The following is a 27,574-nucleotide window of genomic DNA, read 5'->3' as shown; positions in this document are numbered from 1 at the left end:
CTGAGAAAACGATGCCCAAAATGATAAAAATGTGTTAACTAATGAATCAGAGGAGAAAAGAATTTCCTATAAAGAAACAGCAAACTCAAAATCTATGCAACAGGGCAGGGGCTGAATGGAAAATAAGTGGAACTGAACTAAAAGGATACTAGTGTGGGGTATCTCCATCGGATGTGAGGCTGGGGTCAGATCATGATTATGTTCAGGTTAACCACATAATTTATCATTAAAAATGGAACATTCTTGATAGTGAAATATGATACATTTATAATTAATCTGGGACAATAAGGATAACCCATATAGAATATATGGTCACCATGACTTTCATCCTAAAGCAAAAAGAGGCTTCTAAAGAATGATAGTGAATGAGTGTCATATAGAGAGGTTTGCAGAGTAGAGAACTGCCAGAAGGTTGGGAGGTTGCAGTCCTCATGTGATAGACTAATTAGGAGGCCACTTCCGTGGACTGTCCAAGTGAGGATAATAGCTTGAATGAGGTTTTTGGAGAAGGAGGGGAGAACATGGGCTTATGATATATTTACGGGATGAATGGACATTTCTAGGTGATGAATCAAATAGGCAGTGTGATGACAGAGGACTCTTAGTTTGAGTTCAACTTTTGGCAGCTAGGTGGATGGTGCTACTGTTCTACAAAACAGGAAACCCTGGAAGGGGCCAGCAGTGGGGAATTGCAGATAGATATGTAGTGGGGATGAGGTTTGGAGCATGAAAGATGAAGTTAATCTTCACGTTAATACAGTAGGAGTCCCTGGAATGTACCAGAGAGGGTATGTCAAACTCCTCCACTTGGTATGCTGCAAGGATGAATATTCTACACTCTAGGAAATTCACTGTCAAGCACTTTAATTGTCCCGGCAATGACTTGGGAGCTAGACCCTACCCTGTGTCTGAGGTAAAGGTTTCCACTAAATAATATGTCATTCACCCTTGGGCAGAAAGAAATCAGGTGCTGGCAAGGAAATGAGCTTCTCCTTGGGTTGTGGTCTTTACGTTTGGGGAGCAGGTAGGCAATCGTACCACCTTGGGTAAGAGGACAGCAGTACAGAAGACTAAGTAGAATAACTCATTGGGATGGCATGATTGCCGGACGCTAGAAACTATAATAACTGATATCCAGTTTATTTCACTTTTTCTGTTTTATATTTCTTCTATCCTATTTCCAAGATGTCCATAATTTTTTTTCTTAAATGTTACAGTCCAGTCTTCCCTGAATTTGGTGAATTAAGGGAAAAACTTGAGCTGCAGCTGGAAGCTGGTCATGAAAAACAGAGATAACCTACTTAGCTTAAACTAGATTCTAGTATGATCACTAGAGTTAAGGTCGAACGTGAGCAGCTGGCTGAGGTAACTTATAAGGACCAACGTGGGCTTGTAGAATGTGACACCATTCCTTCAAGGCTTCCAAAAGATCTTGCAGGGAGGAGATTTATACCCAGAAGATTTGACTTCCTACAGTCCTGAGATAGGAGCTCAAAGTATTTTTAATTGGGTATTAAAGAAAACCATAGTCTCTGAAGGCTGAAGGAGCTAGGTTGAGGTCTTCCTTGGTTTCCCCAAGTTGTCTGGGAGCCAATGGGAGATTCTAAACCTCTCCTCATACCCACTCCTTCAGTGGAAAAGCATTCACATGACAAAAAAATAGCTGCATATGTGTAACTATGATTTGTTTTTAGCAATTTAGTAGAATTTTGCTTGTATAATATTACCAGTATCTCAGAAAATATTTCCCTTCAAATTAAGAATGTCAAGGCTGGATTGACTCTACATTTATTTATGTTTTATAGCTTAAATTCTGTAGCTAAACTTCAATTTCATGATAGAAGCCAATTGAAAAGTAGAAATTGCTCAAAGAAATTTTCAGAGGCATTTTAGCACCATATCAATTTCATACATCATGAAATTTCCACTATGGTAAAGCTGAAGTGTACTAAATTTCCACTAAGAAAGTCAACAAGAAAGATGAGAGATTTTCTTTCTCTTCTACAAATTATAGGTAGAAAAGGGATGTGTGGACAGAAAATGTGACACCACTCAGAAACTATCATCAGCATTATCACCACTACAGTTCTTAATAAAAGGATTCTGTCTAAGTTGAAATTAGTCTGGTCAGTGTTTGTTTTAGTCTCTGAATTTTTTTGGTATGATAAAATGAGGTGCTTTAGTTACATCTGGCTTATTTTCTTTCACATAACTACAATCCTATTCCAGAAATACCATTCTATAATAATTTATTTGGTGTTATAAATTTCTATTAAGAAAAGTTTGTCAAATAGCTTAAGCAGGTGAAAAAATTATTGCAAAGAGTCTCTTAATCATCACAGTCATTTGTAACCATCTTCTTTTAATATGTATTTTGGAAGAACAGGTCATTTCACTGCTCAGTTAAAAAAATAATTTGTTCCTGTTGAAAATATAGAGAAACATGAATTCATTCGCAGAAGCATAATTTATCAGAAAGTTTCTCACCTAAACAGCTTGATAGCAGATGTGTTAGTTCAATGGGCATAAAGTCATGTCTAGTATCAGCACACAGAATAAAGAAATTATTTTATTAAGAGCAAACACCAATTAGTCCGGCAAGACACAAAGAATTAAAGAAATGGCCTTGCTAGTTTATGGCTTGATAAAATAGATATTAATAATTTAATGACTTTTCCAAAAATAATGTTTAGAGCTCCTAATTTTCAGAGAGGCAATATGAAGGCACTAAGGCAAGTTATGAGAATTTCTAGTCCTTTCTCAGGAGAAAGGAAGGTTTAGCAGGAAGCCATGGGTGGAGCCTAGGTTCCACTCTGGCTAGATTCACTATTTGCATTTCCTCCACATAAGGAAAGTGAGACAAATTTATGTAAAGAAATGGCCCAGATATTATCTACCTAATTCAGGAAGTATGGAGACAGACAGTTACTTCACAAGCATTTTACACATAGAGGCATAAAGAGACTCTTGAATATTCTAGAAAAGTTCTAACAAAAAGGATCTGGAGTGAAGGCTATCAGGCCAGTTGGGATAAAGAAAATTACAGTAAATAAGGGTGTGGTAGGCAGACTAATGGCCCCCTCAAAGCTGTCCACAGCCTAGTCCCTGCAACCTATAAATACGTTACCTTGCGTGGCAAAGAAGAATTAGGTTGCAGGAGCCCCAATTGCAGTTGCTGTGTCAGATGTTCGTGCATTTGCTAGAGTAGAGTAAGTTGGTCTCCGGTACACAGTATGTGGGTGTTGACCTGAAAAATGTGTCCTTTCCCAGATCTATCAAAAAGGAAATTTAGGAACAGTTTGTAGCCACCTGGAATGGACACAGTCTTGCCCCAAGGCTATGTTAACACTCCCTCTCTCTGTCACGGTATAGTCTGGAGAGACCTCGTCATCTGGACATGACGTAGAAGACCACACTAGTCCACTATGTCGGCCGCCCAATCAGTGCAATCATTAAGGAGCTAGTGCTTTAGGGCAGAGGTCAGGAAACTATGGCGTATGGATCAAATCCAGCCCACCATCTGTTTTATACATAGTTTTGTTGGAATGTGGCTATACTCATTTTTTTAATATATATTGTCTATGGATGGTCCTATGTGACAATGACAGAGTTGGGTAGTTGTGGGAAAGACTATATATCCCACAAGCCTGAAATATTTACTACTGGGCATTTTACAGGAAAAGTTTGCTGCCCCTTCATCTAGATATGCTGGGACACTTCTCTAAAGTAAATAATAAAGTATTGCATCTCTCACGTCCCACTATAAGGAAGCAAGCGAAGTGCCTGGTAGGCTTCTTTGGCTTCTGAAGGCAGCATTAATAGAATAGAGCTGTGACCATATACTAGGTATCACGTAAGGCTTCCAGCTTTGAACGGGGCCCAGAGCAAGAAAAGGCTCTACAGTGGGCCTAGACAGCAGACAAGTGGTCCTGCCCCTTGGACCATACAACCCTGCAGACCCTATGCTCTTAGTGGCATCATTGGTGGAAAAAGATGCTATGTGGACTTCACTGTCAGTCACCAATGGGAATACCAGGTTGCAGAAATTTAAGGTTTGTGAACAATGCCATGTCATCTGCAGCAGAGAAGTACACAACTCTCTACATAGCTCTCTCTTGTGGCATGCTACTGAGCCCTGCTAGAGACGAAGTGGCTCACATTGAGACATTAAATGTGGGCAAAATTGCCCACAATGGGCTGGGTTCTATCAGACCCATCAAGTCACGAAGTTAGCTGGGCCCAGCAGAAAGCCATCATAAATTGGAAATGATGCATCTGGGATCAAGCACGAGCCGGCACAAACAAGCAGCACAAGCCACTGGCCCAGATCCTTACGTCATCTATACTCTTCCCCTGGCACACTTTCCTCAGCTCACACTTATGTTTGCATGAATGTCCCCTTATTACCAACTGCTGAAGAAGGGAAAAGTGTGAACTTGTGCATGGATGGACTGATTTAGGATGCAAGTGCAAGCTGAAAATGGAAGGTAGCTCCACTGCAGGCCCAATCAGGGTAGGAGAGAAGGATAGTGGGGAGGAGAGACCCTCCCAATGAGCAGAGCTTTTGGATGGTGCCCCTGGTCATTCACTGTGTGTGAAAGAAATGGCCCAAGATTATAGTATATATAGACTTGTGGGCAGTAATTTGGCCAGTTTGTCAGGGACCTAGAAGGAGATTTGGAAGATCAGAGACAAGAAGGTCTGAAATAGAAGCATGTGGACGGACCTATGGGAGTGAGCATGAAATGCAAAGATCTTTGTCCAACAGAATATACATGCTGCCAGGGAATATGTCACTAAACAACCATGTAGGCAGGATGACAGCCAGTTGGTCTCAACCAACCTCAATCGCTGGCCACTGAAGTGCTAGTACAATGCATATATGAATGGAGTAGTCATGGAGGCAGACATGGAAGCTACACATTGTCAGGCAGCGTGAACTCCAAATTCATCAGGACTGATGTAGCTACTGCCACTCCTGGATGTTCAAATGGTCAGCAACAGAGACCAATGTCCATTCTCCAAAATGGTTACCCTTGACAAGGACACCAATTCCGGGGCAAACATCAGATCTTTTCTACCCTGAAAGGGACAGAGATTACTTTTGTTTGTTTGTTTGTTTTTGGTGAGGAAGATTTGCCCTGAGCTGACATCCATTGGCAATCTTCCTCTATTTTGTATGTGGGATGCCTCCACAGCATGGCTGGTGAGTGGAGGAGGTCCACGCCTGGGATCTGAACCTGGGAACCTGGGCAGCCAAAGCAGAAGACACAGAAATTTAACCAGTCAGACACGGGGCCAGCCACACACACCACCCCCCCTCCCCTGGCAAGGAGGTTACTTTTGATTAGAATAATTACTTATTTCAGGTGTGGATTGTCTTTACTGCCTGCAAGGCATCAGCCAACATCACCTTTTGAGGATCTACAGAGACCTCTGATGGTATGATATGGAAGGATGACCATATTTCATGGTATATGCTCACTGCACACATCCTTTGCTGTAACGTGGATCTTTGGCTGACGCAATCTTATGTGGGAGGCTATGTCAGGGGTAATTGTCCCTGATCAGCAATAGCAGATAGAGCTGCTGTTACACCATGGGGGCAGGAAGGAATATGTATCACATGTAGATACTCCTTTTACCAATTTTAATGGTAAATGCAAAAGTACAGCAGCTACAGCCTGAGAAGGTCATAGTAAACAAGAGTTCAAACTCCTTGCAGAGCTGTCAGCTGGAGATATGGGAGTCTGGTGTAGGTAGGAGAGGAGGGAGAGGATGAGTACCAGTTTCAGCCAAGACACCACCTGCAGGGGCAGTGTCTGTGGTTTGTTTCCTTGTGTAAGTTTCCCGAGGAAATGAGGCCCATCAGAGTCCTGAAGGAGCTGCTCCCAGAATTCATATGATACAAGTGGAGCTGTGCAGCACAGGGGTGAACTCTCAGGGATGCTGTATTGGGCCACTCAGATCCCTGTTTCAGGACGGAAGGATTTATTTTCCCCAGATGCTGAAGAGGTTTGTCCTCCCCCTTTAGGATCTGCCCAAGCTGAACAGAGCTGTTAGTCCAATTCATGCCCACTTCACCAGGCAGACACATCCAATGCCTGGTTGATACAGCAGTATAAAAGCCCAGCCTCCTCACCCCAACTCAGAACATCCTTAAAGGGCCACATCAACAGGGTTGGCTGAGCCTTGTTACGACTGCACCACATCCAACTCCTCCACCTGCCCTTTCCCCTACAGACATTGATCTCTACAGCACTCCCTAATGAACCTCCTCCATGATAATCTGTATCTCAGAGTTTGCTTCCTAGAGAACCCAGCCTATTATGGCATGTAATTAAGAAACACGGAAATAGCAAAAAAACAGAGCTAAAAGAGTTGAAAGTGATAGTATAAGGGATATGGCAACGTAGAGCTATTTTTCCTTGTAAGATTTCTTGTACCATTTGATTTTTAAGTATGTGTATATGTTTTTTATAAAAAATTAAGTATAATGTTATCAATAGGGGAAAGGATAAAAAAAGATTGCACTGGAGAAGCCATTATAATTGTGGGTCTAATTGTTTTCCATCTCATTTTATTTCCATTTGATGATTTCCAAATCATCAAAACCAGGCTCCAGGGAAGCCACTGATGCACCAAAATCCAACTCTCTTACCACATTATATGCAGACTGTTTCATATTCCCTTTCTCCTCATTGCATATTCTTTCTTGTACACATGCGTGTTCTCGTTCACACACATTCTCAGCACACAAACAGTCATCTTCTGAACTTTTTCTTCCCTGTTACTGTCTTCCATCATGCAAACTTTAGAAAAGTAGAAGACAATGAGGACATATTGACAGTATCTAGTAGATTCATCCTTTAGTTGATACATGGATTGGGAAGTCAATCAGTCAACTGAACATAGTTTGACATGAGATGTGTCTAATTCATCTTTCCTCTGTCATAAGGAAAATATTTGATGACTCAATCAGTCAGATCTAACTCATATGTGTATCTCACAAAGACTATCAAAAAATGCTCCCGTTATAACCGTCTGTCCTGGAGTCAAGAACCATATGCTCAAGAAATATGTTTTAAAGCAAACCAAACCTATCAATGGCAACGACTCATCAAATAAAAGTTTATGTTCGTTTAAAAAAGATATGGAAAATATCTAGAACTACAGGCCATTATGGACAAAGAGGATATCAAGATCCTTCAAATTTTCTACGTCACTAAATAATTGCCTAAACTCCAGATATTGGAAACACTGAGACCAGAAACATGTGTACTAAAAAGGAATTCTCGTCACAGCTTCACCACTTACACATTGCTACACGTCCCCTTGGGAGCACCACCTCATAGATCTATGTCTGGGGAATTTCATCTGTAAAGTTGAGACATTAACACTAAATAATCTTCCAGTGCTCTCCAGTTGTGTGATGGACTCTGGTCCAAGATTCTATTATAGATGGATGACAACACCACCTAATTAAAGGTAATTTCAAAGAATTGTCTTCTGTTTGGTTGGTTGTCTGACTGCTTCTTCTTGTTGCTCTTGTCTTTAACTTACTGGCTAAAGAATTTATTAAATGTTGGATTTTTTTAAGGAATGCTTTCTTTGATGAGAAAGATTGGCCTTGAGCTAACATCTGTTGCCAATCTTCCTCTTTGTTTCTTTTTGTCTCCCCAAAGCCCCAGTACGTAGTTGTATATCCTAGTTGTAGGTTCTTCTAGTTCTTCTATGTGGGATGCCACCTCAGTATGGCTTGATAAGCGATGCGAGGTCCATGCCTGGGATCTGAACCGGCGAACCCTGGGCCACCAAAGGGGAGCACGTGAACTTAACCACTATGCCACCAAGCTGGCCCCACTATTAAATGTGTTTTAAAGAGCACTTGGGAAAAGATTTTTTTAAATGGAGCTATTTCCTAGAGTGGACAAGGGCCATTTCAGTGGCATGGTTTCTCAAAATTAAGATGTTATTTCCCATGGATGATCCCCCATTTCATATGCCATGCTAACTCTGCTCTATTTGCATATTGCACATTTGACTTTAATGAGATTTGGAAATTTAGTCTTCCCAAAAAGAGAGTGTTAATTATATATTGTTTTCATCTTTTTCATTTGAAACCACAAATAAAGAATTTTTAAAAACTTTTATGTTAGAGAAGAGTGTACTATTTTCTTCTATATAATCCTGTGCAACTATATAGTGCTCATTGGCCAAGCTCCTTGCAGAAGTAAAAGAACATCGCTCAATTTAAATATATAATAACCTTTCAACAAACAATTGCTAACAGTCAAGTCATTGTTCTCTGGCAAAACTTAAAATCTAGTTTAACTTCCTTTACTTGTTACAATCGGTAAACATTTATCTATTTTTCTTTCATTTTTAAGTCCATTTAAAAGGAAAAATACAACATAAATGTGGCTTTCGTTAACAATTTATAATAATCACAGGATGTACCAAAAGGTTTAAAAAACACACACGCCAGTAAGGAAAGTGTACATCTACACATCTTTTTACTGTTTTGAGAAAAAAAAACCAGCATAATTCCCTCATTTTAAACTTTTATACAATGTCTCTTAAAATATATTCTGCATTTCACTTCAAAAATGCATTTTATTAAGAAAAAAAGAAGGAACACATCGCAAATCAGGAAATGAAAATCATGGCATATGATACATCAATGCATTTTGATGCTGTAACGTTGCGGTTTCTAGCAGGGCAGACCGCAGAGGACTGTGCGGCTTCCCCATCTATAAACCTGTCTGCATCCCAGCTCCCAGCCAGCCTAATGCTGCTACTAAATAACATGAACGCTTGTAAACGCTTCGGAGCTGTTACGATGTTTGTATTCAACTTTGCATGAAATAAAAACTACCACTTCTGTGCTCAGTCCTTCCCTAGCCACCACAGGCCTTTCAATTAAAAAACAAAAGCCATTTGTCAACAGAGGTCCTTCATAAACTACTGTATTAATTTATATCCTTAAGATTTAGTCAGGCATTTACAGAAACATCACTATGGATATAGTGCTATGAGAAAAGACAGGCAGGTTTGCAAGGAGAGTTAAGGAGGATAATTTGGAAAATAAGATGCTTAATTTACATATTTCCAAATTGTTGTGGTGTGGACAAACTAAGGAATCCAATTTTTCCTTGGCAGGCGCCTGAAAAGCATGAGTATAAATAGCAAAGTATCTCGATTATATAATTGGCTTGTGAAATTCAAAGACAGCTACATGCCAGCATGTTGCATACATGGCCTCAAAATTAATTATTGCAACAGATGCATAAGGTTATTGATAATTCTTTGATCTCCCAGAATGTATATATCCCCTAATCGGAATGTACTATTTAGTAGGTTATATTGATTTCTGGTACTTTTTGAGAAATTTACCCCAGCATCATAAATGAGAAGTAACTAGAATGCAGACTTAGCATATATCATCTAATATGCCATCACCTCTCAGAATGAGCTTCCTTTAATCACTCTACTAGTTTTGCAGAAAAGAGGCATGGTTGCAGCTTATATTTCAAAAAGTTACGTCCTGGAGGTCAGTGCACAGCAAAATATATGCCTGAAGGAGGATATATTTCATAATGGGGAATGGAGTTCTACACATTAAAGTGTCTCTTTTTTTCTAATACATAAGAACATGCTCTATGCAATACAGTCAAGGGAGATCAAAGAAAAGTCGGTGATAAACTTCAGAAAAACAGAAGTAGAAACCTATAAAGAAAACTGACATAACATTTGGGGAAAACATTCTTGGAAGTATATTTCATTTGAGATATTACAGTTGTAAATAAAAAATTTTTTGCGGTATTAAGCATCGTGTTTTTTATATGAACAAGTTTAGTTGCAAACATTTCACATTCTTTGGGAAATTGGATTACCCAGGCTTTTGACTACTGCCACTACCAACAATGATAGGAAATTAAAGAGAAAAATTTTCAAAGGCAAGACAACACATACTGACGTGCACTTTCTGAGTCTTGTCACATATGAATTTTATGTTCAGAGCTGAAGTCTGACACTTAAAACCTAATGTAGTCAAAATCATTAAGAATAGTCAAATAGAAAAAGAGGAATATAAACAAACCAATGACAACAAAACATCTTTCAAGACTATTGAGAAATTGTATTGAATGTAATACAGAGAAAGGCAAAGGGGTTTGTATACTTTTGGCCACTGAAGATGCAAACACCAGCCAAACAGGATCTTAGAAGCATTTCCAGGTCTATGAGTAACACCGTGGGAACACTAAAGCAAACACAGCATATGTTCAAATAAAGCAAGGTCAGAATAGTCCGATGTTGATTTTTACCTCTAACAAAACTTATGTATCACATGGTTGAGAGACCAGGGCTACAGTTTTCACACTTAAAAACTGCAGTCATCAAGCGAGTTAAACTTCTGTTTTAGATCATACCAGAACAGTTGGAAATTAACAGCAATATCTAATTCCTTGTTATACAGAATGACTGCTATGGGAAATATGTCACCGGATGAGGCCTCCTGGAGCCATCTCGAGTCTGGACATGGCAACATGGCAGTGCTGCAAATCCATTGCCTGTACATTCAGTGTAAGAGCATTTTATTGTCCGTTGAGAGCCCCTGGCTATTAAAACAGACTGTTGTAATTATAAGTTAAATCATAGCTGCCAATCAGAAGAAGTACTCTTTCTGATTTTCGCTGACTGCATTTTGTATATTAAGCTCACTTTTCAAAACAGCCTCAGCACTGTCTACATTCTCTGACCTTTTTGCCTCATTTCTTTTGTACAGCCTTTTCTGCTGATAAATGCGAACAGCTATGGCCGCGATGCACAGCAAGATAAAGATCACAACGGCTATCAAACCTAGTGAGAGAAGAGAAAAGAAATGCAAAATCAGAATTTTTGTCCAAAGGGAAACAGTGCTGACTTCATTGTTTAATAAGTCATAATAAAATTATTTTCAACTTGAATCAAGCATCTAGTATACATAAATTGGAAATATCAAAACTTCAGGTATTTCTGGATCAAGTGGTATCATAACATGTTGAATTTGCTTCTGAGTTCCATCAACCTTGTGGGTTCACCTCCATTTATTCAGAATGCATATTATGTTGGATTTATTCAGTGCATTTATATTTAACACATGATATTACCTGCATGTCTCTAAGGCCATGTGGTCACCTCATACTAATCCACAGACAAGTTTTAATTATTTTGAAATTATACAGTAGTAGTAACATCATAAAATAATTAAATGTTTTATATTTAAATATATAAACATTTTTTTCTGAGGAAGATTAGCCCTGAGCTAACATCTGCTGCCAATCTTCCCCTTTCTGCTGAGGAAGACTGGCCCTGAGCTAACATCCGTTTTCATCTTCCTCTCCTTTATATGTGAGACACCTGCCACAGCATGGCCTGACAAGCAGTGCGTAGGTCCACACCTGGGATCCGAACTAGCAAACCCTGGGTCGCCAAAGCGGAATGTGTGAACTTAACCACTGTGCCACTGGGCTGGCCCCTCAATACATAAACATTTTAATGAAGTTGATCTTCAATGATTTGCCATACTGCCAACTAGTACGAACAGGCTATGTATATGAATAATTCTGACTAATGAAATATATTGATATCAATATAGAGGTATATTTAGATTATTTCTATGTGAGGAATATTGATTTCTTGAAACATCTGGTTGTAAATAAAAAATTTAAATACCACAATTGTTAGCTATGCCAGTGGTTATCAACCTTGGCATTACATAAGGCCAGTAAATCCGTGGTGGTCCCCAGGACACTCTGAAGGGCTCCACAGGGTCAAAACTATTTTCATAATAATTCTAAGACGCTTTCTTCATTGTGTTGACATATCCACTGATAGTGCAAAACAAGGTTAGGTAAAATTCCTGGTACCTCAGCATGAATTAAGGCAAGGCCACCAAACTGTAACAGTGGTCACTGAATTCATAAAGCAGAAGGCAATGCACTGCCAGGCAATCGCAGGAGAAAGAAAAAAGGCAGATTCATTTGAGTGTCCTTGATGAAGCACTAAAAATTACTCACTTGATCACATCTTGACCTTCAGCTGTGTGTCTTTTTAACATTTTGACTGGTGAATGGAAAGCAGACATAAAGTCCTCCTGGCCTATCCTGAAGTGTGACAGTTGTCTCCAGGCAAGGGGTTGTGTGAACATTGGAATTGTGAGCTGAACTAGTTGCTTTTTGCTTCATGGAACAAAAAGTTTTTATTTGATGGAAAACTGACAAACAAATTATGACTGTTTTGACTTGGATATTTGGCAGATATTTTCTCTAAAAATGAATGAAGTCTGCCACTTCAAGACAAACAACTGACAATATATATTGCCAATGATAAAATTCAATCTTTCAAGTGAAAAATAGAATTTGGAAAACTATTTTCTGTCACTGTAAGTCTGAAAGTTTCCTAATACTTAGACTTTTCTGATGAAATCAGTGGCAGTATTAACTAATGGAGTTGTTTTTAGACAAAAATAGGTACAATGAAAACAGTAATGTGGATGAATTCTCCTACCGTAAAACTAGGACTCTTCATTCTAGTTTAAATTAAATTAAATTCAGCTCTAATGGAGTCTAACCAAGCCAGAACTTTGAAGGTTCTCACCGGTCCCAGTGGATTCCTGAGCACACGATTTGATGGGCAGATTCACTATAGCCAATGATAATATTGCCAACGGCTTAGCCGATTTTTGGCTAGGTCAGCCTTATCTGAGAAAGAAAGCAATTCCTCGCTGATAAATCTAATATAAATGTGTAACCAAATTCTGCACTTGAAATCTAAAGACTTTACTGATGGATATGGTTATTTTTGTTATTATTAGTGATATTAATAAATAATCATTTTAATCAGAATATCCATTAGTTGTTACATGTGGCCTCTCATCTTAGAAAAGTAATCAGTTGAGTGGCTCTAAGTATTTCTATTGTCTGGTGACAGGCCTCTTGTTTAAAGAGATATTCTGAACAACTTTAATGTGAAAAACTGCTGAAGTATATTCTAGAGAGAAAACCACTGCAATTATGAAATAAACATCAACATTACATTGGCCCAGACAGGAGATTCAGACAGTCAAAACCATGGATGGACTCTAGAACTAGCTTGTTCTATGGAGGTGATTTATCCCCTTTAATGTGGGGAAGGTATTATGTCAGGATTTGTCATGTCCAAGAAAAATTTTGTTCTAACCTGCTATATCAAAAAAAAAAGATATTCTAAACAAATATGGCCAACTACCGAGCTCTAGGACATTGCCATCTGAAGCTCTATGTGACTGTGTTCTTATGAGCAAACTGTGTAGCTTTCTCTCTGTCTAAATCTGACCATCCTTACCTGTGTAGCCTGGCCAGAAACCCTCTACAGTATCTGGGTCACCAGTTTTAAATGTCTTATTAAATCAATTTTCCCATCTTCTATTATTTAGTACTTGTAAGTGAAGAAAAAGATACTCTAAAGTGTAGAACATAGGGGGATTAGCCAATTTGGAAAATCCTTAAATGGATTAATTATTGCTACATAGTGGGTGCAATCTATGAGCAACTAGACAACGGGCAGAGAATTCCACTACAATGCCACCTGATGGAGCAGCACACTAGAGGACGATATTCTGTGGTTTGGCAGATAAATTCTGTAGGGTTTGAAGCAAGGCCTTCCGAGCTTAGATGGTCATGACCAGCTGCTCTGCTTCTGAAGCTCAGTTCCTGCAGTGATCAAACATAGACACCAGATTTGTAGACCCTGGTGAGGCCCTGAGCTGCACACCTTCCACAGCGTCCGTCTCTACTCTGTGCATCTGACCTAAGTGAGAATTTCACAGGTGACCTGTAACTCGTTTCCATTCTGGGGTAACACAGAATGACTTATTGACACACCTCTCCTTTACTCTGTACATCTTGCCAATGATTTTTACTCAAAGAAATAATATTTCAAAATTAAATATTTTGTTCTAATATTGGCTTGACTATAAAATAACTCTATTTATATCTTTCTCTGTGTCTATATCTCCTTATATCTATACTAGTTAAATGTATAGAAAGAGCACCACTACGAGACTGAGACAATTAGTTTGACTAGGAATCCTAGTTTAAATGTTGAGCACATTTTAAAGGCTATAGCTTTAAATGAGTTCTTACCATACAATGTATAAATAATACATTAATGCATTTCTTTTAGACATGCAGTTATTAACTACTGTTTTAACAGAGTTTTTGTTTGAGGCTTGTTAGATGACCACAGGGGTATCCTATTTTATGTGTCTTTAATTTATATACCATTAATTTGATTTTAAAAAAAAAGCAACTGAAATAGTAATGGGGACGTGAACATCCTCAGAAAGATCTGACCAGCACCATTTTCTGTCTAAATAGAATCCTAACTACTTAAAGGAAGTTGATGTCTAGATGAGTAAGGGTGTAAAAAATAGAACCAAATGGATCAGGCATAAAGCCCACATAAGCTGCCCAAGCAGATGAGTAATCACATTATCTGGCACTGTAATAAGATCACTGTTTGCTTTTTATGTCCATATGATACGCAGAGTGTCGAGAAAAGGTGAGCCACTTAACATTTCAATAATCTGATTAATAACATTCTTAAGACCATTAATCAGGAAGAGAAAGCTTTATTTTGGGGTTGGTTTCAAATAAATTACGTCTCAGAGAATATACTGTTTCACTGCCAGGAAGATATACTTAAAATTTTTTTGTTAATTCTGTAATTTAACATAACTGTGAAGTGCTTTTCTTCCATTAGCCTAATAGTCAATAAAAATTCAAATAAAAGTGTAATATTCGTTGATAGGAGCGTCATCTAAGCCATAGAAATATCTACTTTATTACGCATTAAGGCAAGATTAAATATATGCTTCTAAAGGTAATCTCAGGTTTCTCTTACTTTTTACACAGACCCTTGCAGAAGCAGTGATATGCCCAAGAAGCCAACAAAAGTGATACTACTCCAAATAGACTCAGAATTCCCTAGGGATTGTGGGTGGCCATTTTCAAGCTAAATAATGTTCATTATTACACAGCTGAGCAACTATTCTCTGAGTGATGTGCTTCAGTGAAATTATCAATTATTTATACTGAAAATCTCCAAGGAAGCAGGGAATTCAAGGAGACTCTCTAAGACAATCCAATACAAGTAATAAACCACCCCCATTGACCTGAGGATTCAGGGCCTAACACTGACGATATGAATAGATTCTTCATAGGTAGTTTCTGTAACGCTAACTATTCACCATTATTAGTAATGATAAGCATCAAAGAAGAGCTCATTCAGGCTTTCTATTACCTCCAATGACGGCAGAGTCACTTTTGATTGCATTAGCTAGGGGTTCTCTGTCATCTCTTGTTCCAGAATGATCTGCAGTTAAAGGACAAAAAAAAAGCGAGGAGTGATATAGCAAGTAAAAAGAAACTTGGAAAAATTCATACATGTTTTAAGCCAGAACAGAATTACGGAGATGACTGTGGGATTTCTGTAATTTTAAACTTAAGCAATGTCAACCGCGATGGCCCACATGAATAAGTGAGAATCTAGAAAAGAAATGGGAAAGAGAACTGAAAACGAAACCAACAAAACCAATTTTAAGAAATCATCTCAAGAACGTAGCATAAGAGCAACAGCAGAAGATTTTAATATTCTGTGGGCAAGTTGTGTTTGTGACTGGGTAAAGGAAGAGCCATGAGCCACCTGCAAAGGAATGTGTCCTTTCCCTCGATGTGGCGTCAGTGCCAGCCTGGGCCACACAGCTGGACTCCGTCACGTGTCCTGAGACAGTGATGGGGGCTGGGCGGCTGGGGCGCAGCGCAGCCTTCAGAGGGGCCACGTGGCTGAGCTGCACTGCCGAGAGACAGCCCTGGAAGCCCTGTGCACCGGCCAGCGCTGTCTCCTGGTCCACATCACTGTGTTCTGTAAACCCAAAGAAACACCGCAACATTAACAATAGTCAAAGTACAAACGGGCGATGCTACAGATGGAATATTCTGACCCTGGATAAGGCAATAGCAATACATAGACAGCTACTAAATTCTTCTTTCCTTTGTCTTTATTAAAATTTTGAGTCAGATCCATTAAGTCTTTCCAACACTACTGATGAAACTTCCCAGGTTAACAAAGAAATGTTTTTAAGTGTGGCAAATTAAATAGGGTATTGCCAGCTGTCTGGAAATGATTAAATCCCCTAAAGCAGGGGTCAGGTTACGAACTGCTGAGGGTTCATGATGATGTTATCATGTAGTAGACACCACACCCCGAAGTTTTTAGAGACCCTCTCTAATTGCTCATATGCAGCGGTGAAAACTCGCGGTGAAAACTCGCGTAACTCACTGCCTTTTCTCCCTGTTTCACTGTCCGCCATCACTCAGACAGAATTCTCTGTGCGCCCCCCATAGGACAAAGAACCCCCCCATACTAATGAGAGATTAGTTAATATGGGACTATTGTGGAACAGGGATTGGCTTGAATGCCAATTAGTTCGTAATTTTACAGTGAAAAAATTTATTTCTATTTCATGCTTGGTGAGTATGAAATCTAAACAAGGGGAGTTAATTGTCGAGTTATAAAGTTCAAATGTTATCAGACTACAGTGCATCGATCCACCCAATCTGGTCATAAAATAGTACAACGACTCTCTCCCGGACTGCAATATGTGGACACAGACAAGATTTGCACTTTTGTCTCTCTTTTTAAAAAATAATGTAATAGATATTAAGTATTTATTGAGCACATATTATGTGCTAGGCCCTGTTCTCAGGGATTCGCGTGTTTGTGTTTAAACGTGACAGCAGCCGTGATCGTCTTCTTCCAGTCACGCAGATGAGACACCAGGTCCAGGATTTTAGTGCCTCCCCCCGCCGTTACACAGCTGTCAGCATTATGTACTAGACCCCAGGCCTTCTGGACTCCAAACTCACAAGCTTCTTTGGTTTATGAACCACTTTCTGGTTGACACGTTCTCTCCTTTACTCAGCTTATGTCTTCTTCAGGGCCTTTTTCCGGCTTGAGATCTATTCTAGAAGTAACTCTGGGCAGCTCAGCTCTGACTGAGGCTGCCTTGTTATATCGAGGTTTTTGAAGAACACTTCCTTTTGCTCCATTTTCATTCACATTTTATACCTAACTATAAAAATACTGATTAAACGTTTAGTATCATGGGTACCATTCTCTATAAAAAGAAATCTGAAAATTAGAGAGATGATACCACTTTCCTGCTATGATGGGGGATATGGGAGTCAGGCCCAGACATTCAAACCTGGGAGACCATGTTCTTACCACCAGGCTACCCTGCCTCACTGCACAGACAGCACTGAGAGAACATCACTCTGCTGCTGACGTGCTGAACTGTAAGCTCCCGGAGGACATAGATGACCCTCACCGTCCAGCATCACGTTGTTACATGCAGGCATTTCACGAACACGTATAAACCGAGGAACTAACTTAGTCCAACCACACAGCAGTCACTCATTTGACTGGATGTACATTCAAACATATTTTTAGAAAAAGACAGCATTCTTGCTTTGGGATTTTTTTACTTTTACAAGAAATGAAAAGGAAATATACTTTAATAGCAACATAATCAGGACAGTGCTTTTCACATTTCTTCCACAAGGTTAAAATCTTGAATACAATTTCTATAGACCTTTTAAAAATCTTATCTCTTTTTCAGAACTCCTTTTTTTTTTTTGAGGAAGATTAGCCCTGAGCTAACATCTGCTGCCAATTCTCCTCTTTTTGCTAAGGAACAGTGGCCCTGAGCTAATATCCGTGCCCATCTTCCTCTACTTTTTATGTGGGATGCCTACCACAGCATGGCTTGCCAAGCGGTGCCATGTCCGCACCCAGGATCCGAACCAGTGAACCCCGGGCTGCAGAAGTGGAAGGTGTGCACTTGACCACTGCACCACCCGGCCAGCCCAAAAATCTTACCTCCTGAACCAAAAAAAAAAAATATGTAAATAGATAAGATTCACTTCTATGGTAAAAATCTAATATGAGGTGACTTTTTAAAAAAAACACTTATTTTTTCTGTGAGGAAGATTGGCCCTGAGCTAACATCCATTGGCAGTCTTCCTCTTTTTTAATGTGGGATGCCGCCACAGGGTGGCTTGACGGGCAGTGCTAAGTATGTGTTGTGATCCAAATCTGGGAACCTCTGGCCACCGAAGCAGAGTGCACAAACTTAACCACTACACCACCAGGCTGGTCCCATGAGGCAATTTTTTAAAACTACACCTTCAAATTAAAAGCACTTTATCTTTCACAAATTATTGTATAAAAAAACACTTTAAAGTCTAAAACTTAAAATGGACAGTTAGTCAATTAATATTTCTTTTCAGAGCTAAAGAGACAGGAAACAAATTCCCCGCAGTTCAAGCATCTTGCATCCTAGGAGGGGAGACAGAAAATAAACGTAGAAAAAGAAACTAACGAAAATTTTGAAGAGTGAAAATGCTATGAAAACATAAATGAGAAAATGTGCTGGAATGTATCTGGAACAGAAATTTGTCTTGATGGATTTGGTGATTTTTTTATGTCTACCTTAAGGACGACTCTTTTCATAGGCTTATTCTCTTAGTAGTCTGTAGATGTTACTCCAGCATCTCAAAATTTGTAAGATTGCTGGTGATTTATGAATTTTTATCGGATTGTCCCTGGGTGTGAGTGTTCTGTCTTATATTCTGCATAGAACATGGTGGGCCCTGTTGATCTGCAGACACACGGTTTTTCTCTAGCCCGGAAAAGTTCACATATTGTGCATGCAATTATTGTGTCATCTTCATCCTTCTTATCCTCCTGGACTGCTGTTTATTCACATTGGGTTTTCTCTGCATATTTTCTAACCTATTTTATTTTCCCTCCTGGTTTGTATCTTTGGGGACTTATTTTCACATGAGTCAAGTGCTTCATTCATTTGCTCTTCCAGGTAATGAATTTCAGTATCAACAAAGATCACTCTTTCCTGCTGAATTGTTCAGTCTGAAAAAATCATACATTTTAGGTCCTCGAGGTCTTTTTCTTGCTTTACTGGAATTTCCTTCAGGTGCTCTCACTAAGTTTCATTCAGGACGGTATCTGTTTCCCTGAATAGCTTTATTGTGACCGGGAATGATTCTGGTTGCTGTGGGTTTTCTCCCAATTTACTGCTGTTGAATCTTCTTAAATATGGGTCTGTTTTTCTCATCTGCTGGTTGATTCTCAGTCACTGACTTCTTTAGGTGGCTGACGCTCGGAGAAGGTGGACAGCGTGGCCATCTGCGTCAGTGAAGCTATAGGACAAAGCACCAAGAGGAAGGCTTTCTCCCCACCCAACCTCGGGATAGAGAGGAACTGACCCAAGTTTCAGGTCATCCTCAGCAGGATTCAGGAAACTCTCAAATTTCAGACCATTCTCTTTTTGGCAAAGAGGGAAAAGAGGCACAGTGATGTTTTCCAGTGCTGGCCTTCCCCACGGTGTTCAGGGAGCTAACCATTTCCCTGGATTCACACAATTCAGGGTCTCCCCGAGACTCTTCTAGGTGAGCCCCCAAACTCTCTTCCAACCAGAAAGCAGGGAGTCCCACAACACCTTCGCACTGGCAACCCCTAGGCTCCCCTCTGCCTGCTGGGCTGGACCAATCCCCTGCTGGGTTGGAATTAGGAATAGGTATGAAGGGGAATTACAGAGACTTTGCAGTCTTCTCCCTGGAATTGAGTCCCCAAAAAGCAATGGCTATATGAAGTTACTCATAGGCAAAGCTGGCTGTGGAAATACATAGCATCAGATATCTGCATTGACAACTGTGCTAATAAATCCAATGAAACAAATATGTATCTTTCCTATTATCTGAACTCCTGAAATGCCATCATGTAAAGATTAGAAAAGGGAAGGTGAAAGAATTGAAGACAAATGTCTCCTGCTTTACATGAATACCGATGAGACAAGTCATGTTCTGGACATTTCTGGTCATAAAAATCCTTAACTGATTCAAATTTTTGGATGATTTTGTCTATTTAAGAAAATTAGCCTCAACTATATTTTCCAACGAAAAAAATGACTTCTGCTTTGTCAAAGAAGAGACCTTTTAACAAAAGGTCGACAAGAAAAATAGAGCACCAAGGAATTAAAATTCCTATGAAGTGCCTTTTTATTACTGTTTCTGGAAAGGATATGAAGTAAATGGAAGAACAATTATAAGGAGTGCTTCATGAAATCTTTTGTGGCACTCATAACAAAAACAAAAAAAAAGGCAACAAAAAATAAAACTCAGAAAACAAATCTAAGCAGTTTGGTCAAACCTATGAAAAGAGGCCATCTTTAAAAAGGATCTAGCTATCTTTAATGCACAAAGTTAAAGATGAAGAAGACTTGTCTGAAAATGGTGCAACGAATCAGAGGAGGAGCAGGGCTAGAACCCAGCAGGGCGTTTTACCAGTATATGCAATTACAGTGAGAATTCAACCATCACAACAACAAAGGGTTAGCAGAAAGTAAAATGGCAACGCAGACAGCAAACACTATGTGGACAAAGGAGCAGTTTTTCATAAAAGGCGTTTATTTGCCAACCAAACCTACTGCTCTGAGATGGAACCTCGTAAACCTGAATTGCACAAAAGCTATTTATAGTTAGACATCTTGGGGTAACCTGTCTTTCTCTTTTGCTTTCAGCATAACCTGTCTCAACGTAAGTGTCGTTTGATAAGATATTTACAAAGTCACAGTACCCTGAAGTAATCTAATTAAACTTTCTTATGTGCCCCCTTAACTTTGAAGCAGGTTTACGTAAAATAGCCCTGAGATTGAAGTTTGTTCCTAAAGCACTCGGGAGGACATGGAGTAGACATCCTCTTCCCTCTGACCACACACTTTATTTACATCTGGCCCAAGTCTCCACTGCAGAAATCTCAGTTACTTCCTGGCTCTGCAGCCTCAGAAGAGATAAATGATCCCTATGGGTCACTGCCTCTAAATATACCAAAGCTACTGCTCAGAGTGAGTGCAAACCATCCTCGGGCTTTTAGAAAAGTCTTCTAACGTGAAAAGCAATCCATGAACAGAGCAGCACCATTACATATCTGATATAGAAAAGCAATAAATAGTCATTACAAACTAGACTCAGGCTTCTTACAGGAATTTTTCAGTCATTTTACAATAGGTTAAAGTATATCATTATTCAAAATGGGGGCACATTTTCCCATGAGAGGTTTTATGCAATTTCAAGATTATGTAATAATCTTAATTGAGATTTTTTTCATGTAATGTAATTGTGACCCAATAACTTAATCAATTAGCAAAACAACTTTATGCCTTCAAATTTCCTTTGATAATTACATCTTCGAGAGATCTCTTTTTATATAGTTTTCAAGTAAAGAGTTCTCTTAAAGGAGCTGATTGAGCAATCACTCACTTTGGCATTGGTACTCAGTGCATTGTGAACAACATACTTCACAAATGACCTCAGGTTGTCTGCCTTCTCAGAAGCAAGACCAGAAACAAAGGAATTGCTGTCTGTCTGTCCTCCAGTACTCATTTCCACAAATGAGGACAGACTACAGGAACAATTTTCTACTCCAATGATCATTAAAAAGCATTATTAGCAGACATCAAGCAAGGAGGGTAATTTTTAGATAACAATATCAAATTGTACTATGATAACATGGAAACCATCTCTAACCATTATTACACTTAACCGACACCACCAGCAGAATTCAAATTTCACTGCCCTTATTCTGACAAGTCCAATAGATCATTGTTAGGCTGGCCTGTCCAGCATCTCCTTGCTGTGGCTGTGTCCTCTCTCCACCCCAAAGGTCCTGGATCTACGCCCCCGCCTATTCTTTCCTCTCTCTCTTCCATCAATGTCTGTTCTTTAACAGTCATTCACACATTAGTGCTTAAGTCCTTGATCATAGCTTTATTTTTTACCTATTTCTGGTGCAGATACGTTTTAAAGCACGTTAGTAATTAAAGAAATAAACAATTACTTTCTCCTTTTTATTTTAGAAATTACTCTAGTTTTATCATTGTATGAAGATTTCTAGATTTGGCAGCTGATAAATATATTGTGTGATTTGTGACTTTTGCTTTGATCATTTGTTATGCTTTGAAGTGTAGTGGAGTTCTGTTTTACTATGTTTGCCAAATGAAAGCAATGAAGATGATGTCATTGTCGAATAAGTACACTTGTCCATCCCACCTGTCTCATATTCTTGTACTATATGTGCCCCTGTAAAATACCCATGTCTACCTTATCATTTACTCTATAATTAAAATCAGATAATATGTTTTAGCATCATGAATGTTCTCTGGGTTTGGGACATGACACTTCTGATCTATGCTCATGTATCCTGATTAGGAGAAAAGATGTTTTTAAGTTTCTAGCATGACCATTTCAACAGGATATAGCTAACCCTCTGGAAATGATGAAAGCCTACACAAGGAGGAAATCACGCTATGCACTGAAGACAGTCTATGACATTTTAATTGTTAAAATATTCAAAAATCAACCTGATGGACACAAAAAATCATGTTAAGTAGATTTCTTACTTTTCTTGCTTTAAACTGTTACTTCTCTTTTAAAACTTGCTTTTAAAATGACGACTCCATTATCTTAAGAGGCATTTCACGATGTATTTGCAAAATTACAGTGCCCTTAGGTTATCCGGGTCACCTGGATAAAGGATTCCTGACACACCAAGATTGTTTCTAAACCTCTTCAGTGGAGACTGAGTAGATGTCCTTTCCTTGCTGACTACAGGCTTTATTCACATCTGGCCTGACTCTCCCCGCGCCCCCCCCACCAGCATTCTGAGCATACTTCCTGCTCTGTGGCCTCAGAAGAGAGAAACGATCATTATCGATCCTCACCCATAGTACACAAAAGCTACTGCTCAGAAGGAGTGAAAATAACCGTCCAGCTTTTACTTAAATAAATCGTAAAACTATTCCAACACGTAAAAGTACCCAGGTACAGAATTCAGAGCTTAATTTTACAGTGAATTATGAATATAAAAAGCAAATTTAATGTATTGTACTGATTATAGGAGGATCTGAACTGAGTTGCTTAGCTAAAACCTTGATCTTCCCACCACAACACTCAACTACTAACACATTACTATTGCCAAAGTTACTGAGTCTTTAAATATTTTAAGTGTAATAGAGACTTAGAGATGGTTTCCATGTCACCATAGTGCAGTTGAATATCGTTTCTTAAAACTTACCCTCCTTTCTCAGTATCTGCTAGTAATATTTATTAACAGTGACAGTAATCCAAAATTATCCCCATAGTTCTTCCTAAGTTTAAGAAGTGAGCAAAGGAGAAAGATGAGAGAGGGAAAGCACATCCTTCATTTCTGAGCTTCCATATGAAATGGCAGTGGACGGTCATATCTTTAAGTCTTTGGTTGAAAATGTAGGCCAATTACAACTCCAAAAAATAATTGGTCAATGTTTATATTCTGCTCCCTCAAAACAAATATTCAGAAATTATAAACTGATACATGCATTTTAATATATTTTAATTTGGAGGGTGATTTGGAATTATTTTATCTAAAGCAGCATAGGGTACATTATACTCAATTGGATACGTAGGAACATTGTGTATCATGATTATCTGTATGTCCACTAACCATATGCCACTAACTGTGAGGGCAGATTCAATGTCTACCTTGCTGAGTAGCTTTTGCTGTGTACACAACGGGTGATCACAAAGTATGTGCTAAATGAGTTAGTGAGCCAAATGAGCTTACAGAAATGACAAACATACTTGATAAGCGTGGGGCCATGAGAATGTGCCCTGCAGACCTCCAACTCCGGGAGAGTAATCAACCAAGGGCTCCAGCTGCCAGGCTTTAATGTCTGTTGTCCTACTTGGGACAAGGCCATGCTTCCCATGGGCTGCTCCCAGCAATGGCTGAGTACAGCAGGGATTCTAAGGCAGGCCCAATCCTGGGAAAGACAGGACTCCTTTGATGGCTGACTTTGACTCAAGGGTTCCCCAAAGACTCTTCAACCTAGCGGTCTAGGATACTTCTGTCTCACTTCTCTCCCTCTCTCCTTCCTTTGGAGGCAGAGCTGCATAGCCATCTGACAACTCTGTCAGTCTTGGCCAGCTCCCTCCCCACTTTCTGTTTCACAAGTGCTCCCTTAATAAAATCCTCACATGGTTAATTTTGTCTTGGCAATTGCTTCTTGGAGGACCCAGATGAACACAGTAAGAAACTTCAAGATACTCTCTGGAAAATTAATAGCTCCATTTTAGCAACCATTTCACCACAAATTAATATCTATATTAAAATATAACATACTACATAACATTTTATTGTAAATTCATATACCACACCAAATCTGATCATAAATTATTGGTCTCTTTTGAATTACAAATGATTTGAATGTAACATTAGTCCTCGGTCAAGATGCACACGTTAGGTCCATGCCAAATAAATTCTTACACTTTTAGGAGAATGACTTGATTCAGACTATAAAGTTCATTGCTGAATTTGGACTTTAATCTTATTTTTCATCATGAGTGACGTGCATTTTAATAATATGCTATTCTTGAATAAAAACATTAACATCTTTAATTCCATACTAATCTCCCCTATTCATTTACAAAAGGGGGAACAAATATTTATATAACGAATGTTACCATTCTACTGTTTGACTAATGCAATCCTCCTCATTGAATGCAGATCAGTTTCCCAACTGTTTTATAATATATTTAACATATTGCTACTCACAAAATACATTTTCATCAGTAACTCTGGCATTAAATTTGAAGACATTATTTCTTCAAAAATATGATTCTTCAACATTCTGCATAATTGTTAGGATTTTCTATCTTGTATTAATACATTTTTATGCAATGTCTCATCTCAGACCTTACTAGAGTGAGAAACTGCTGATCAGGATTTGTTTTATTTACTTGATTTTTTTATTAGTATAGTTGAATTTATATAATTTACACTAGGAAACTCACTTGGAATTTTTCAGTTAAGTTTCTAAATATCCAAGTAATTCTTTGCATGCATTTTTTATGTCCGCGATAGCATACCGGAAGAACATTGCTATTCAGAATATTTCCCATTTGTTTGGAGAATAGGAGCACACAATTTTGGTGCTCATCATTGTACTAGAAAGCCTATAAATATTTATAAACTTAACTATCAATCTTCTCAAGGGCCAATATTTTGATCATTCATCCACAGGTTTAATCAAACATTCTCAAGATTCAGATATTATGTCCAGGGAATGTAAGGGATGATTAATCAAGGTACGAATAACTGGAAAGGTCAAGAAAAGAAAGATACCATTTACTATCTTCGACGAAACACTCCAGGTTGGTGTCAAATATCAAACTGGGAATGAGAAGCAGACAAGAAGAAGCCCTCCACCCCCACCACTATCAACGCTCTTTATAATTCACTTATAACTAAAAAGAAAATCCCTTTTAAAATGCGCTGTCCCCTTTTCAATTTAGTCCTTGTTGGCAAGTATAAAAATAAATGCTTACGTACTTTGAGGTCAAAACGGCAAGAGAACGTTTCTACTTCAGTGCTGTTATCAGAGGTAATTGGTGGATATAAATAAGAACTATAAGACATTTAGATTGGGTTCTAGTAAGAGTGGCTGGCCACCAGGACATCTCCACGAGGCAAACAGGATCCACGCCATAACCTAAAGCCTATTCACTAACTGGAAGAAAAGCAATTGCTTCCTCCTCCCTGTTTCTTTTATACTTAATCCTAGTTTTATCATTAGATGATGGTTTGTATATTTGGCAGCTGACTGATACATAGTTTATTTCTATTTATTATTTGACTTTTCTTTTGCTGAAGAAGATTTGCCCTGAACTAACATCTGTGCCAATCTTCCTCTATTTTGTATATGGGTCACTGCCACAGCATGGCTGATGAGTGGTGTAGGTCCGCACCCAGGATCCAAACACACAAACTCAGGCCGCCGAAGCAGAGTGCACCAAACTTAACCACCATGTTATGGGACTGGCCCCTATTATTTGATATTTTTGAAGTATGGGAACAATATCAAGTTTCATCATGCTGGACTGATGCATGGCAGAGACCAGAGTGGCATTACTAGGAAAGGAAGATGCTTGCTCATCCCACAGGAAGTCCATACTCACAATTTCATATACCTCTGAGAAAGTACAGTTTCTGCCTTGATTATCACTCAGTTCATAATTTAAATAAGGCAACAGATTTCTTTTCTCATGATGAATATGTGTGTGCATGTGTGTGCATGTGTGTGTGTGTCTGGAGTAGGACCCTTCTGATCCATGTTTTTGCACCACGATTAGGGGAAAGGTCATTCCTTTTACTTACCTAAAATCCTGCCCAGTACAAGAGATTTGATTGCACTGAATTCTGTACCTGATGACAAGTGGACTTGTCTCCTTGCATTCTCATCAATCTACAAAATTGTTACACGAGATGCAAACGTCCAAATGGATGCCATTTTGTTGAGAAAAGGACAGGAAGCAAAGGAAGACAAAAGAAAATGATGAAATAGGCAATTGTTAGTATGGCCTCAAAGATTTAGGAAAACAAATTTTAAAGAGTTAGCCATTTTAAAAGTGAATTATTATTTTCTAAACTACTTCTAATCTACCCTCAGATACCAGTGTACTCCACTTTATCCCCTTACATCATTTTATTTTTCTCCGCTGCATAAGAAATCCAAAATTGATCAAGCCAACCAAAAGATATGAGTTTTTTTCACCTTGATATTTTTACTTAGCTTGGTATTTTTACTTGAGTCATTCAGCTAAGAAATTTTCCTCTCAGTAGAGAGCTGAAACATTAGTGCTTTTTCCTCAAAAGCTAGTGAAGTGAATAATTCCACTTCCTCTGCTGTGACTCACATCATTTTTTAAGGTAGTCTGATATTGCAATAATTAATTTGTATGCTAGAATTGTGGCTGCATTTATACCCATCTGAAGTAAACTGGTTTCCTTAGAGTAAGGATAGTCCTCCCAGTAGACACTATGATAAACTAGACAGCATTTCCCTCCTGAGCAAAGTAAAATAAATGAGGAAAGTTCGGCATTTTTAAGTATCAAATATTAATAACATCTTGGACAGCATTTTATTGCTTAAAAAACCCTGACCACATTTGACGGTCTGTCAATGATCAGGGCAAGAACTGCTCTGAAAGAATGCCTATGCTTATTCTAGTCGTTGTCAAGTGTCTGCTATAGGTCCTTCACGTTGGGGAGTCATAATTATAAACATGGCTTCTGTTGAATTTGCTATATTACCTCTACAAAGACCACTCCTTCTTCTCTGTTAATCTGCATGTGGTGAAGCTGCCCGTCAGCCATGTTTTTGAAACCAAAGTTAACCACATCAGGTTCTTGATACCTATTTAGCTTGTACCTGATCTGCAAACTTCCTAAGGTAGACAAAAGAAATTACATTTTTAGTTAAAATTGTATTTTCAGAACTACTTATAAAAATTCAGAGTCCTTTCTTTTTGTTATTTATTCATTTCTGGGGAAAATTTCACAATAGCTCATTTGGATGTACTCTCTCATCAGAATT

At 38.7% G+C, this 27,574-nt stretch overlaps 1 protein-coding gene across 2 annotated transcripts in view; it reads right to left on the bottom strand.

Annotated features, from left to right (window-relative positions):
* Positions 1–27,574, bottom strand: part of CNTNAP4 (contactin associated protein family member 4) — a 263,864-nt gene that overhangs the window by 13,817 nt on the left and 222,473 nt on the right. Inside the window, exons 20-24 of one of the 2 annotated variants that reach the window (XM_023637349.2) lie at positions 27,292–27,425; positions 26,356–26,443; positions 15,730–15,948; positions 15,328–15,399; positions 10,764–10,863 (exon numbers count right to left, since the gene is read on the bottom strand). In XM_023637349.2, coding sequence (XP_023493117.2) covers positions 10,764–10,863; positions 15,328–15,399; positions 15,730–15,948; positions 26,356–26,443; positions 27,292–27,425 — 613 coding nt within the window. Of the gene's footprint in view, positions 1–8,488; positions 10,864–15,327; positions 15,400–15,729; positions 15,949–26,355; positions 26,444–27,291; positions 27,426–27,574 lie in introns of those variants that run through there. The other variant, XM_001501663.5, reaches the window with a different exon arrangement.

Source organism: Equus caballus, chromosome 3 (genome assembly GCF_041296265.1).
Source record: "Equus caballus isolate H_3958 breed thoroughbred chromosome 3, TB-T2T, whole genome shotgun sequence".
NCBI lineage: Eukaryota > Metazoa > Chordata > Mammalia > Perissodactyla > Equidae > Equus > Equus caballus.
This window is presented reverse-complemented; position numbering and strand designations above follow the sequence as displayed.